Here is a 14,420-nt window from a genome sequence, read left to right on the forward strand (position 1 = left end):
CAACCACATTTAGTCTCTCTTATGGCTTTGAACACCCCATAAGACTGTTGAATGACTGAATTTTGTTCTGCAAAACCTGATTCTTTTTGCTAGCTAGACTTGAATTTTAACTCATATGCACTGAGACAGAAATCAAACTTTCACTTGAATCAACTGCAGAAACTGAATCACCTTTGCCCTTAAACCAGAAGCTCTTTGATTCAGACCTTTACCATGAGCTATATATATGGGCCTACGTTTTTTTGACGGTGTATTAGATGATTAGGTAGAAGTACTCTATGCTCCGAGTGTATATGGCCAATATATAAGGCGATGAGATGTAACTTGCAGCTTAAGAAATAAGAAGATTAAATACTTTTAATTAACTAAAGAACCTCAGTAGCTAGTAACACCACTGTCCAACTTGATGTTACCCTTTACAGTCAGTCATCTGTCTTATAATCATATTAGCCATGAAACCAACTTGCACCGCTGAGGATTCCAACAGAACACGCCTACAACTCCACCTTGTTGTAAAGACCTTGTCACAATCAGCAAGTAAACAACCTGAGAGTCTTCTGTTGAAGCAGAAGTTTCCCATTTGAAGTCAAGCTTTTTTAATCGTTGGTCATGAAAAACATGAGTCTTGTGTTGAAGCAGAAGTAGTGACATTGTGTTCCTTTAGTTGAATGCAGAACTGAAGACAAAACTTCAAGAACAGGCGGCCAAGATGATGGCTTAGTCTCCAGCAGAGAGAGAGAGAGAGAGAGAGAGAGAGAGAGAGAGAGAGAGGCTTAATTTGTTTTGGTTGCTCCATATCAAAGACTTTTTGTTTTTAACTTCTTAACGAACCTAATACGTAATAAATAATGCATTCTCAAGATTTATACTAAAAAATTGTGTTGTAATTTAAACATGTGTTTTTTCCTCTTTGGTTTAGAATCGTTTCTTAGAAACTTTTAGGGCTTAAGTTGAGCATTTAGGTAATATTAATTACGTAAGAAAATTAATTCGGAACCAAATACATAAAAAAAAAAGAAAAAAAAAAACACCAGCGTTAGAACCAAAAACATTCAAAACAGGAATTGCATTCAAGACAGATATTAAAAAACTTGACTAGTTTAAAAATTTAAAAAAAAAAAAAAAAAAAATGCCCACAGCTTCATCGTCTTCACTCACTGGCGTGTTTCTTTTGTTCGAAATCAGTTATTATATCGGCATACCCTTTAGAAAAGGTTTCTCCACCATCGGTCGTGTAAACAATGCCCCCTGCCTTCACCTTGAAGTTGTGTAACTTTTCGTCATCATGTACATAGAAGGTCAGTATTGTCGAGCCGTCTTCGACCGAGTCGATAACGTCGAAACCACGGATATCACCACCTACTAGACCCAATGCAACTTCCTTGGCAAGGTGCCTCCAGGAGTAACCGGCCTGGAGGCCAGAAGCTGTTGTTGTTTCAGGGGGGATTTGGTCAAGAAGTAAATTTATGAAACGATTGAAAACGAAGAGAAGGTTTTTTTTTCTTCTTCTGAAACTAAAGAAGCTAGAAGAAGATGTGATTTTTGGGCTCTTCATCGGCACCTACTACATAGAGACATAATTTTTTTTTTTTTTTTTTGTTAAAGTGTGTTTTCCATTTTTTTTTCTTTCATTTTTGCTCTTTATAAAAGCGTTTATTTTCCTTTTCCTTTTTTTTTTACGTTAATGGCTAACAAATATTTTCCTTTTCTTTTTTGAAGCACGTTCGAGAGACTTTTACATTTTTAATCCCTTGTAATAGTTTTTCCTTTTTCGTCGGATGTGGTTTGATACTACACGAATAAAAGTTACTGTATAGTAAATGTAAAGACTTTTACATTTTTAATCCCTTGTAAATTGTTTTATTTAGCTTCTTCATTGAGAAAACCTCGAAAGTAAAAAAATCAAAAAGCGCGTCGGTGACTTGTTGTTACTCTCTCATCACCAATCTCTTCTTCTTCCTCTCTTTCAATCGGATTCCCACATCTCCTCCTCTTCTCAAATTATCTGCTCTCTGATTCATCAACCATGTCGTACGATTACCTCTTCAAGTACATAATCATCGGAGACACAGGTGTGAGACCCACAGATCATTATCTTTCTATAATTATTCCTAAATTTTGATCTTCTGGGTTTGATCGATTGATTTTCATGGGGGGGGGGGGGGGGGGGGGTTTCGTTTTTCAGGGGTTGGGAAATCGTGCCTGCTTCTTCAATTTACTGACAAGAGGTTCCAACCAGTCCACGATCTCACCATTGGTGTCGAGTTCGGTGCTCGCATGGTCACCGTCGATGGACGCCCCATCAAACTTCAAATTTGGGACACCGTACGCCTTCTGCTCTCTACCTCTCTCGCCCTTTATCCTTCTCTTCGTCTAATTAGGTCCTTTTAAGAGAACTTCTTAATCAACGTTTTTATCGATTAGGATTGGTTTTGAGCCCTTTTTGACCTAACCTAGATTTTGATTATTATGAAGATTATTTGTCATGATCAATAAGACAATTTTCTCAGTATTTTTAGAAACAATGCCTTACTATAATTGCTATCACTAACAAATATATTTTTTAAATCGTTGCCAGAGTCTCAAAGTTGGGTTCTTGATTAAGTTTCATCATAGGCTTTATTGATATAGAAGCTGACTTCACCAGTCCCTTGTTGTGATTTATTCTCTTCTATAGTCTTTGTTTCGTTTTTTTTTACACTCAGCTATATATATGACATGTAGATCTTTACCATTGGATGATGTTTGGGCTGGACTTGTTTTCTGTTTTGTTTTTTTGTGCCTTCTGGTTCTAGTTTGCTATGATACTGTTCTATGTGTTAACCTATCGTATGATGTTCTAGGCTGGACAAGAGTCTTTTAGATCCATCACCAGATCATATTACAGAGGAGCAGCCGGAGCTTTACTGGTTTATGACATCACCAGGTTTGTATTTCCTTTGCAACAGTTTATATGATCAGCTCCAATTTTCCAGCAAGGTTTTGGAAGTTATTGCTTCTTTATTTTGTGAACTGGTATACTTTGAACTGCTGTTAAGGTTTTGGATATTGGTACTTTCATTATAACTACAGGTTTTGGGAATTTACGTTTGAAAAAGCTTGCATATAGTTTTGGCTAATATGATTGATACTGGCAATGCTCTTTTGGGAGGTTGTTAAGTTAACCATACATCTTAGCATCCTACTTGAAATCATCTTTTTACTCTGTTTTTTTTTTCGGGATTTTTTACAAGTATGAACGATATATATAAGAAGGATTGCAAGAGTTTTACCATCTGTTGATCTTTCTGCCCCAAAGCTCAAAAGTCTGGTTCTTTTGGTTGCAGGAGAGAGACATTTAACCATCTGGCTAGTTGGTTGGAGGATGCTCGGCAACATGCAAATCCTAACATGAGTATTATGCTAATTGGGAACAAATGCGATCTTGCTCACAAGAGAGCTGTTAGCAAAGAGGAAGGCGAACAGTTTGCCAAGGAACACGGCCTGCTATTCTTGGAAGCATCTGCAAGAACAGCTCAAAACGTTGAGGAGGTGACACTGATTCTTTGCTACTCCTTTTCCCCATCCTGTTATTTGGCCGTAATTACATGGAGAGTTTTGTCTTCTTTTATTGCATTAAGAGTACTTAATATCGCACATATATATTCCTACAGGCATTCATAAAGACAGCTGCCAAAATCCTTCAGAACATTCAGGATGGTGTTTTTGATGTATCCAACGAGGTACTTTCCCTCATCTTCTGGTGTTCTAATCCCTTGATTGTGTTACAATGTGATCTAATTCCCTTGATCTCTTTGGATTTTGCAGTCATCGGGCATTAAGGTTGGCTACGGGCGTACTCAAGGTGCAGCAGGAGGCAGGGATGGTGCAATTTCTCAGGGAGGTGGCTGTTGTGGTTAAAAAGTCCTTAGGACACATATCTGCTGTAATCTGGGGTGATTCAGAAACTACTATTGCTTTTATTTTACCTCTGCAAATTGATGATACACCAGAATGTATAGTTGCGTTCTTTTTTTTATCTATATTTTTCAATTTGTCTTTGTTAAAAAACTAAACTGGTGCATTTGAGAGTGAACAGCCTGATCTTTTATAAACAAAACAGGCGTTAGCTTATTTGGAACATTGTCTGCTTTTGTATGAAAGTGTCAAAGCTCTCAAGGTTAAGCAATTGAAATGAGCATAATATTCAGTCCTCATCTAGTTGAAGTCTCCTTATTCATCTTAAGGAACTGGTTTGAAAAACATACCAAGATGGTTTACAGAGATCCTAATAAGCAAATAGCGTAATAAAAAAACGAAGAAGCCATGATACTGTCTTTTCTCCTCTTGATCCCTTTGTTTTAACGCCGATTGTTTAATGTCCCTTCCTTAAGTCGCAAGGTATTGTATGTACTCGTCACTAACATGAGTCTCGGATCATCTTCTGGAATTTCACGTTCCTGTGATTCCCACAACACAAAAACCGACAACCCATCAATAATTAATACCGTGAAGGAACTGAGTTTATGCTTTGTTTATAAGATTTGAGAAAAGGGACTATTATTTTACTTTCAATCCTTTGTAGTAAGCTTCAACAGCAGCTAGTGTAGGTGTAATCCTTCGAGCTTGCATGAGATCCCATATCATATTTGCAACTGTGTACCCGCCCGTCTGCCATAAAAGAAAAGTTTTTTTTTTTTACTTTCACTACGCCAACTCTTTATAACACAGCAAAGCTATTTTTCAGTGTTTTTTTTGGGGACTTCAAGTTCAATACCTTTTCGCCAGCAGCTTTAAGTAGCAGACTGCTTCCAGTTCTTGGGTCTAAGAAGAAATTGCGTTCGTTCATTTGGACCTGCATTAACAAACAAATTATCATCACGCAAAGACTCTACCATTGGCCCGGGTTTTGTTTATTTCATATATTATTTTTTCAGTACAGCTCGAGCCTAGAAACATTACCAGAGTGTCTTGAGCAATCTTCATTCCATTCTCGGTGTATCCTGTCATAGCCCCCTCAATAAGTGTCTGTAGAAGCAAAAAGAAATAAATTGACATCTTTAGCACATACAGGTCGCATAGATATGTTGAACCAAGTATCGAGAACAGGATATAGAATCATAATTCTCTTTGCCTACTGGATCAATTGAGAATTTAGATTCATCTCTATATTCATTTGCGGGGGTTTAGGATTGAGAACCAATATATGTCAAATAGAAGTGGAGATGACCACACTATATATGTTGATATACAGAAAAGAAGAAGTTTGCTCTTAAATGAATACTGAAAGACCAATAATGAGGTCAGATGATCGTTACCGTATAGAGTTCCATAGCAGGGATTCTCTCTGCCCTCATGTAATCTTCAAACAATTTGAGACCATTCTCAAAGTCTTGCGAGTGTAGATAGCACCTATGCAGATGCATATATGATAATCATGTTTAGATTTCCAATGTGTAATATACTAGTAACAAAATTTTGGTACCTAATACTGTCTTCTAACCAATGACAATGCCAAATGTTTAAATTCTAAATGCAAATTTCATAATCTCATTTATGTATATTAGGCCGATTCATTTTGTGGGCAAAGACACCGGCACAGAAAACTGCCAGTCTAATATTGAAAATAGAAGAATCAAAGTGCATGCACTGTTGTACCTCATAATTTGTAGCACACAGTAAGTATCAGTGTCTTTGCCGTCTTTCTTAAGCATCTCAAGTAGAGCTTCTGTTGCCTGCCATGGGGAACAACTGGTCAGATGCAAAAAATCAACTTCGAAACTAACTTTTGTTACTCTCTTTAAATTCAGGAAATTTTGGAATTTAGAAGACATATCCTCTTACTTTTACATCCTTTAGATCAGCGAGTGCACTAAATGCTACGTGGTACACGGTCAAATTTCTCTGCAGAAACCTGGTCCTGTGAGCATATTCAGCGGTTGGAATATTGTAAAGCTCCTCTTCACTGATGCTAAACATCACATCTTCTGCACTCTTCCTTGATGAATCAATTGCTGACCAGCCTTTTGACTGCTCTACGAACTCGAGAATCTTTTGAGAAAAAAAAAAAGGAGGATATGAGAAAACCTACATGAAGGAAAAACTGAAAGGAAATACAAACATGAAACCTTCACAGGATACCTTGGTAGAAAGATTATCTGGTCTACGCTGCTTGTTTAAGTGCGCAGTTATGAGTCCTGCATAGCAGAACTGGTTCAAACCAACACCAGCAGCAGTCATATCTCGAACTATCGCATACCTAACCATTATTTGATGTCACATATGAATTAGATTAGATCACTTCTTAGATTGCTGAGATAACCAAATGCTTACTTATAACAGAGAAAAGATGCATAAAAACTTATCAAAGAAATCATTTACGATTAGTGAGCACTCTCAAAAGACAATAGAAGCAGTAACCTACACAAGATCTAATTGGCCAGAAACAGCGCAGGCATTGAGCAGGCAGACAAAGGTCTGTCCATTTGGTTTTACGTCATATCTCTTCATCTCGTCGTAGACCTTACAATAAGAGACAAACAAAAAGGCTCGTATATGATTGAATATTAAAGAATGTAGAAGAAGAAGAAGAAAAAAAACGCTTGTACGAAAGCAGGGAAGATAACATACTCGGATCGCCTCCTTTCCATTCTTGCATTTCCCACATGTGGAAATCAAAAAGTTGTACAGATTTACCTATATAGTCAACAACACAAGCCACAGATGAACCGAATCATTGAAGTAAAGTGTAGAATTATTTGACAAAGAATCGCTTAATCTACTGATAGAGACTCAAAAAACTAAGACCATGCCAAAAAAAAAAAAAAAAAAAAAAAGAACAGAGGATATACATACATCTGGAGCAATTCCCATGGCCTTCATTTCTTCACGGAAAAAGAAAGCATCACTCAAACGAGCACCCTTCATCGTTCCCACAACAAAGGAATGGAATATATCAGCTGTAGGCTGCACACCATCTAGCTTCATATCATCATACACATCCCTCAGCAAATAGTGCCTACCAAAAATAATAAAAAGTTTTATCAAGAATTTATAGTGAAGCAACCAAACATTATGGAAACAAAAAGTTCCTCAATCTCATCACATTGTGAACACAGTGAGCCATACAAATCAAAAGGCGTACAAACCTGCGCTGAGCAGTGACGGAATTGACAGCTGTGTTGTATTCTGACAGATCATTGGCGTAATTTTTCTTTGCGATCTCGTCCGGCGATGAAGCGAAGTAACGCCGACTAACCAGAGCTCGAACCAGAGACCGATTCCTCCCTGCTTCCGTCGAAGAAAGATCGATTTAATGAAAGATGAAAATGGGATCTATCTATCTATTTAGCCATCGCAAGGATAAATTAAAACAAAATCAGTGATTTTCAAAGAAGCATATATATACCAGAAATGGATTGAATGAGGAACTTCATAGCTCCCGGTGAAATCCTTACTCCGGCAAACAAATTTATCCGGGAGACGACGAGACGAAACCAAATACAAGATTTTCCGGTGAGTCTCAGAGGAAAGCTGAATAGTCGACTTCAGCCGTCGGAAGAGGAGGGATATAGCATTAGTAGCAGCTCAGGCTTCAGGGTTTAGGGAGAGAGCGTTAACCGGAAAATATACAAATCTAACCGGGTGTTAACCGGTTTGATATCAATGGATCGCCCTTACTAATTTTAAAGCCTTTAGTATCGGAAATTACATGGGCCACTGATAGATTATTGGGCTTAATTTTCAAACTAATTGACGATGATGATCACGTGACTGTCGCGTGATCATATCTAATGCAATGATTCTGCGCCACGTGTACCGTGGAGCGAAACGATGAGGACTGAGGAGGAAGATAAAGATATTTACAGTTGGGATGTCCCAACTACTTACATAAAACAATACTTTGAATATGTCGGAAGGATCACGTGAAGACAACTAATATATGTTCTTGCGTTAAGTGAGAAATATTGACCAAAAGAGAAACAACACATTTATTTATTTTAACCCAAAGCTCGTTCACTTTATTCGTGATATTACACTTTTCAATCCACTATACTTCTAGAATTTTGTAGTAGTTACGCGTTTACTCCCAATTTTGTAGTCATATTGTCAAAAAAAAAAAGGTTCATAGTTTTATACTTTATAATTAACTACAGATATAAAGTTCCGGAAACAACGTTAAACGATTTAGATATACAGGTTACTGTGGGTCTTAAAATTAACGTTTGAAAGTTTCTATAATGTTAGACGCTGATTAATGCTTGGATTTTAAATTCAAGAAAAAAAAAATAACAGTAAAACTGACCCCCTAAATTTATACAATATCAAGAAGTCTAATGCATTTTTGTTTTGTTCATTTATTTTAGGCACCCAAAAGCATCACGGGAAAGATATAGAGACTCATCAGTCATCAACATTTACCATATTTATCCAAATTCAATCATTTTTTTCTTTTCTTTTTTCGGTTAAGGAGCGAGCGACTAGACAATAATAGTATATCCAACTTACAAAGTTACAACACGTAAAGCTCTCGTAATAATTGCAGTAGCCAAAATTGACATTGTAATTAATTACGTGTAGGTGAGTATTCGATTTTATTGTTTTGATGTTAAAAGAGCTAATTAAACAAACCAAATCAAGAAAATGTTTATTTGGCATGATTTTTTTAATCTCCTGGTGGGGAGGCCCACGAGGCCACAGATTCACACATAGAATTCAATTCCTTTCCTTCACGTCATAACTACAGAATATTACGAAAATTAAATCACTTCAAAGTTTGGTGAGACCAACACACAATCTAAAGTCGCAATTTAATGGATTTGGTTTGAAGATCATCAACTAGATACAAAACTTTTTTTTTTTTTTTTCATTTCTTTGTACATATTGAAGAAACTAACCACAAGATTACGACCATACAAGTAGTAGGAGCGAGAGTCTGTGCAAATGGTAATTAGAAGGGGTTATTACAGATCACGTCTACACATTGGACAAGATCCGTGCCTGAGTAGCCAATTGTCTATGCAAGGCAAATGAAACATGTGATGACAATGTGGCAGGCTTCTTACGGTTTCACCAAGTTGAAAATCCTGCCAAAAACAAAATCACACAAGATAATCAAAACCTTTTTTTTTGTTTCCGAATTTGAGGATCTACGTACGGTTTTATTTTGAGCTGAGGAAGGAGCTAAAAACCTGGAGACAAACAGAACACGAGTCTTTGTTGCCACAAGCATCTAAGTAGTTTGTGCCAGTAATTTTTATTTTAGGTATTTTATTAACCAAATCTCCTGCTAATCCTTTCGAGCCACCGGTATCAAAGATACTCGAGAGCTCTTCGAAAGTTGTATCCACAGCTCCCATCTGATCCAGCAATAAGAGAAATGATGAATAGGATCAAGAAACAGAGAGATCTCAATGTAACCAACAATAACACATTGCTGAATGAACTGTACCTGACTTTGAACCGCGCTTAGCATTGCTGGACCAATGCGTTCTCGCACAAGTCTACCACTTATAAGACTAGCAATGACATCAATCTACACAAAATATTCAAGAATTAGTTAGAAGTTCAAATCCAACCGGTATTTAAAAACAGAGCAGAAGAGCAGTTTCAATGATTAAAAAAAGCTAAAAGATCTAAGCTCACCAAGTAGAGGAGGCATCCAAAACGTGACTCATTAGATTTCCAGAGAACAAGAGATGATTCGAAGACTTCGATGGAGAAAACAGCTCCTGAAATGGCTCCAACCGCTGCTCCTCGGATGAAACCACTCTCTGTTTCTTGGCCTATCAAAGCTCCAGTAAGTGCTCCAAGCAATGTACCCACTGAAGAAATGAAAAGGATACAACTTTCTTAGCTCTACATAAAACCCCAAAGTTGTAGATTCTATTCTATTCATCAGAATTAAAGACATTCAAAAACAGAATCAAGAAACGTGTATAGGAAACCAAGAGGCGGACCTAGAGCGAAGAAGAAGGTCAAGATCGCCGAGAGAACTGTCCCCAGAACAGCGGAGGCGAGGAAACGACAAGCGTCTTTAATCTGATCGATGAGATTCCCAATAGAGGGACACGAAGAGATAGGACAAAACCCAGATTCGAATCTAGACGAAGATGCCATTTTTTTTGTTCCAAGAACCCTCCAAAAAGATTAAAGCCTGGTGAATATATATAGAGAAAGAAACGGAAACGATCTACGGTAAAAACAAAAACAGAACTCAGTGGAGCTTATAGATGAGAAGAGAGAGAGAGAGATAAGAGAGTTTAGAGAGTTTAGAGAGTTGAGACAGAAGATAGAAGAAAGAAAGAGATGGGTTTTGCTTAGCCCTTAAGAGAGAAGATCCGATGTCTGGCCTACTCGCAATTAATGCTCTTGGGTCGTCGTCTCGTTTGCTATGATAGTATTTTTTTACCTCAAAGTAGGTGAAGTAAAATCTAGGGTTTGCCTGTCATGATCGATGTTGAAAACAGCGACTAAAAAGAAGTTTCAAAGCACGAGACGAGAGGGATACTTTTAAAGAGAGATAGATAAGCGCGCAAGCTCAGCGGAATGACTTTAAATTCTATTTTCTTGTTCGTAAAAAAGGTTTAGTTACTTGTTTAAAGTTTAAATTATGTATCATGTTTACATATTATGTTAATTATTTTCAAAGTTTTAAATATTTTTATACGTCATATAACGCATAACACAAGAGATATCTATAAAACCCGATTATTCTAATATTCATATCGTTGTTTTTTTACCCACACAGCTCCTGATGGTATTGGGCAGTGGGCACCTGATGACGACATATTATCTTGTAGTATCCAGAGAACCATTATTTATTCGCAGATTAAGACAATAATTAGTCGTTGGTTATAATTCACTTTCATGGGTAAAAAAATGAATGGAAAAATAGTTGTTAGCATTAATTAACGTTGTTGCATATATTGACATACTCGTTATTAATCACAATAGAAGAGAAAAATAACCATACCGAAAAGGCGAAAACAATTTCACAAACAAAAAAGGCGAAAACAATATCACCATTTATCTTTTGCTGTTACTTTTTTTTTGCAAGACTAACTATTTCATTATTCTTTTGTTTCTAAACTCTTACTTTTTGTTATCAACTAGACCGATATCTTTTCAGGAGTTCATATATTTTCGTGCAATACAATACAATACGGTAGGGTCCTTCTCGATAAAACAAGCCAGCAATCAGAGGAAACAATTAGATACCAAACATGAATAATTTATAGGGAAAATTGGAAATAAAAGATTACTAAAATTTTTTTGTCCATTTATACCTTTTTTTTAATCGGTTATTTTCACCTAAAATATCCATAAAAATTGAAAAACCCAAATTTAACAAATTTTAAAATATATAATATAGAAAAATAAGTAGATATACAATAATAGAGGTAATATAATTTTTTACAAAAAAAAAGTATAAGTTTTTTTTTTATGGATAAAATTTGATATAAAAAATTTAGGAAACGTTTTCTGCTACTCTGAAAATTTAAGATGATGTGTTCTAATATTTTGTACATGTTATACTAAATTCATGAATAGTTTCTGTTCTAAATAGTTTAGTGACCTGAAATTCTGAATTCTACAAAATTCATAATTTGTATTCTACAGGTTACTCTATGTTCTAAACGTTGTAGTATAATCTTTCTATGGTTTACTCTATGCTCTAAAATTGTTAGAATATGTTTTATTCTTTTTACTCTATCTCTGAGAAAATTAGTAGGCATCTACTACACAAAAGTAGATTGTATACTCTGAAACTTTTAGAAATCGCTAAATATAGAAAGTGAATCTATAGAATAGGAAACTCAATATTTACCTAATAATTAGGTGAGATCATAATTGTTTGTTAAGATTATGTTCTACAAAATTTAGAAAAAGTTGTCTAACTTTTTTAGAAATTTTTAGAACAACCCTAATTGTTTAGTACAGTAGTTTATGTTCTGTAAAACCGTTTTCTCCCATTTCTTTTCACCATTTTCGACCGATGGCAATGCACATCTATGTTAAGAGTGGTGTGTGGAGATTGTTTGACAATCGTGAATGGAGATTTATTATTGATGAAGAAAATTGTGGAATATTACTAACTTTGGAATCGAGTACAACACATGAAGAATTGAAGATTATGGTTTCAGAAGCCTATGGAATAGAGCCTAGTATGGTTAATATGGAGCTAAGTTTTATACCCACAGATTTCTCTGCTGATTGTCCTCCTGTTGTTATGATGAACAATAGTCAGGTCACAAATTTTCTTTCATACTATAAAAAGAAGAAAACAATAAATTTGTGTGTGACATTCAAAGGTGGTGTTGAGGATGTTGGCAACAATAAACTGGATTTGAATAAAGAACCAGGGGTTTCAAGTGATGAAGATGGTGATGGTAGACCGAATGAAAACCTAGCTTTATTTGTGGGTACTGATGATGCCAAATGGAATGTTGTTTTAGGGAATAAAACATCCGTCGAAAACGTCGGTTATGGTGTTGGAACGTCGTTCAAAGGTGTGAGCGTAAGGAAAGGTCAATATTTCAAAAGCAAAGAAATGTTACAAGCAACAATGGAATTGTATGCGATGAAGTACAATTGTGACTACATGGTTACAAAATCTGATACATATAGGATATTTGCAAATGGAGTCTTCGTGCTAAGTGTTTAAATGGGTCTACGTATTTCAAGATCAACAAGTTTGTGGGGGACCATAATTGTGCTCCTTCAAAGAAGAAGAAATTTTGTAGGACACCTTCAGCTAAAACAATTGGACATCTCATTATGCAGAATTATGAGGGTGTATTGGAAGGGCCTAAACCGAATGATATCATTAATATTATTCGTACAAAGTATGGTTGTGATTTAACTTACTCTCAGGCATGGGAGTCGCGCGAGTATGCAGTGACGAAGTTAGAGAAATTCCTGAGAAGAGTTATGGTAAAATACCAAAGTACTTGTACATGATACAAGAAGCGAATTCGGGTACGTTTACAAATAATGAATTTGATTGTGACAGTAGATTCAAATATCTATTTATTTCTTTTGGTCAGTCCATAAGAGGATTTTACAAGGGAATGAGGAAAGTTATTGTGGTTGATGGAACATTTCTGATGAACAAATACAAAGGAGTTATGCTAGTTGCTACAGTTATAGATGGTAACTCTAATTTGTATCCAATAGCATTTGGAATTGTTGATTCTGAGAATGATTCTTCATGGGAGTGGTTTTTTGAGCAGCTTAAGGTTGTTATTGGAGATGATAAAGATTTATCTTTCATATCAGATAGGCATGTGTCAATTAGCAAATCACTTGAAAAAATCTATCCATTGTCTACTCATGGTATTTGCATCCATCACTTGATTGGTAATGTTATTACATATCACAAGGGAAGGGGTGTGGCTGATTTGGTTTCAAGAGCGTCTAAAGCTTATAGAGTTGCTGAGTTTGAAAAACTTTTTGGAGAAATTTGCAACATCAGTCCTGCGATTGGAGAGTACCTAGAGGATGCTCAGGTTAAAAAATGGGCTCGATGCCATTTCCCTGGATACAGATATGACTTGAACACAAATAATGCTGCAGAATCGATCAATTCAGCTTTGAGATCACCTAGAGAGTATACAGTAATCACTTTATTAGACAGCATTAGAGAGATGTTAACACGCTGGTTTTTTGAGCGAAGAGAATTAAGTGCCAAGAAGAAAGATCCTTTAACTGTTAAGGTGGAGAACAAGATTTCAAGAAGAATTGGAAAAGGTAAATACTTTAAAAGTTATCCGATTGGAAGAAACATTTTACAGGTTAAAGCGAATGGGGTAGACTTCGTGGTTGACTTGGAGAGACGGACATGTTCATGTGAGAAGTTCCAAATGGGCAAAATCCCTTGCAGACACGCCATCAAAGGAGCTTTTGATATAAATACTGATCTGTATCAATATGCTGATGATATGTATAGCACCACCAGTTGGAGAGAGTATTATGAGGAGACTGTTAATCCAATAGATATTCCAGAGAACGAATGGGGCGTCCCTGACCACGTTGAGGCTGCAAAAGTTTTACCACCTGAAACAAGAAGACACCCTGGTAGACGATGAAAACGAAGACATGAAACGGTTGAAGACAAGATAAGAGCGTCTCAACAATCGCAAACGTCAAAGAGACACAAGTGTAGCCATTGTGGTAAAGAAGGACACAACAGATCAACATGTGATGTCCCAATATAGTTATGGTTATGTTTTATTCTTTGTTAGGTTTTTAAAACATTCTCAATCTATGGTTTACTCTTGAGTTGTCAAGTCTGATTACAACATTTCAATATTTCACTTTTTCTGGTTTCTTACTTAAGAATATCAAACCAAATTAACAACAACATTGAAACTCATGTAAAACGGTGAAGGTCGTCCAAAGGGGAAAATATGCTAAAAAAATCAAAAAAAAAAAACCAC

General features: G+C 36.1%; 4 protein-coding genes across 5 annotated transcripts; 2 read left to right on the plus strand and 2 right to left on the minus strand.

Moving 5' to 3' along the window:
* Positions 1–1,478: 1,478 nt before the first annotated feature.
* Positions 1,479–4,122, plus strand: LOC104721186 (ras-related protein RABB1b). The gene is made up of 6 exons (XM_087475308.1): positions 1,479–2,072; positions 2,186–2,325; positions 2,844–2,926; positions 3,327–3,531; positions 3,654–3,722; positions 3,808–4,122. Exons 1-6 carry the CDS (start codon positions 2,027–2,029, stop codon positions 3,898–3,900), a joined length of 636 nt encoding a protein of 211 aa, XP_087331434.1. The 5' UTR covers positions 1,479–2,026; the 3' UTR covers positions 3,901–4,122.
* Positions 4,123–4,130: 8 nt separating this feature from the next.
* LOC104721187 (pentatricopeptide repeat-containing protein At4g35850, mitochondrial) lies at positions 4,131–7,699 on the minus strand. Of its 2 annotated transcripts, none has more exons than XM_087475307.1 (13): positions 7,388–7,699; positions 7,128–7,266; positions 6,835–6,997; positions 6,610–6,675; positions 6,404–6,501; positions 6,121–6,238; positions 5,824–6,030; positions 5,638–5,714; positions 5,298–5,391; positions 4,942–5,007; positions 4,757–4,834; positions 4,549–4,650; positions 4,131–4,439 (listed from the first exon to the last, which is right to left on the minus strand). In XM_087475307.1, exons 1-13 carry the CDS (start codon positions 7,413–7,415, stop codon positions 4,341–4,343), a joined length of 1,335 nt encoding a protein of 444 aa, XP_087331433.1. In that variant the 5' UTR covers positions 7,416–7,699; the 3' UTR covers positions 4,131–4,340. The 2 variants fall into 2 exon arrangements, with proteins under 2 accessions (XP_087331433.1, XP_087331432.1); XM_087475306.1 differs by having other exon boundaries at positions 7,128–7,269; positions 7,388–7,575.
* Positions 7,700–8,818: 1,119 nt separating this feature from the next.
* Positions 8,819–10,529, minus strand: LOC104721190 (NEP1-interacting protein 1). The gene is made up of 5 exons (XM_010439113.3): positions 9,939–10,529; positions 9,625–9,803; positions 9,431–9,514; positions 9,171–9,338; positions 8,819–9,065 (listed from the first exon to the last, which is right to left on the minus strand). Exons 1-5 carry the CDS (start codon positions 10,096–10,098, stop codon positions 8,943–8,945), a joined length of 714 nt encoding a protein of 237 aa, XP_010437415.1. The 5' UTR covers positions 10,099–10,529; the 3' UTR covers positions 8,819–8,942.
* A 2,328-nt stretch (positions 10,530–12,857) lies between these two features.
* On the plus strand, positions 12,858–14,069 carry LOC147933550 (uncharacterized). The gene has a single exon (XM_087470899.1). It carries the CDS (start codon positions 12,858–12,860, stop codon positions 14,067–14,069), a length of 1,212 nt encoding a protein of 403 aa, XP_087327025.1.
* The last annotated feature ends 351 nt before the right edge of the window (positions 14,070–14,420 follow it).

The sequence above is a fragment of the Camelina sativa genome, chromosome 11 (assembly GCF_030686135.1).
Source record: "Camelina sativa cultivar CO46 ecotype springtype chromosome 11, ASM3068613v1".
NCBI lineage: Eukaryota > Viridiplantae > Streptophyta > Magnoliopsida > Brassicales > Brassicaceae > Camelina > Camelina sativa.

What these genes read in the sequence shown, in the direction of transcription:
- LOC104721186 (XM_087475308.1), top strand. Translation starts at nt 2,027, where the DNA reads ATGTCGTACGATTACCTCTTCAAGTACATAATCATCGGAGACACAG. An exon ending in CATAATCATCGGAGACACAG is followed by an intron (nt 2,073 to 2,185) that starts GTGTGAGACCCA and finishes TTCGTTTTTCAG; the next exon opens with GGGTTGGGAAATCGTGCCTG. An exon ending in TTTTTGATGTATCCAACGAG is followed by an intron (nt 3,723 to 3,807) that starts GTACTTTCCCTC and finishes TGGATTTTGCAG; the next exon opens with TCATCGGGCATTAAGGTTGG.
- LOC147933550 (XM_087470899.1), top strand. Translation starts at nt 12,858, where the DNA reads ATGGGAGTCGCGCGAGTATGCAGTGACGAAGTTAGAGAAATTCCTGAG.
- LOC104721190 (XM_010439113.3), bottom strand. Translation starts at nt 10,098, where the DNA reads ATGGCATCTTCGTCTAGATTCGAATCTGGGTTTTGTCCTATCTCTTCG. An exon ending in TTGGATGCCTCCTCTACTTG is followed by an intron (nt 9,515 to 9,624) that starts GTGAGCTTAGAT and finishes TATTTTGTGTAG; the next exon opens with ATTGATGTCATTGCTAGTCT. An exon ending in TAAGCGCGGTTCAAAGTCAG is followed by an intron (nt 9,339 to 9,430) that starts GTACAGTTCATT and finishes TTGCTGGATCAG; the next exon opens with ATGGGAGCTGTGGATACAAC.
- LOC104721187 (XM_087475306.1), bottom strand. Translation starts at nt 7,415, where the DNA reads ATGAAGTTCCTCATTCAATCCATTTCTG. An exon ending in TCCGTCACTGCTCAGCGCAG is followed by an intron (nt 6,998 to 7,127) that starts GTTTGTACGCCT and finishes TATTTTTGGTAG; the next exon opens with GCACTATTTGCTGAGGGATG. An exon ending in TCTGGCCAATTAGATCTTGT is followed by an intron (nt 6,239 to 6,403) that starts GTAGGTTACTGC and finishes AATAATGGTTAG; the next exon opens with GTATGCGATAGTTCGAGATA.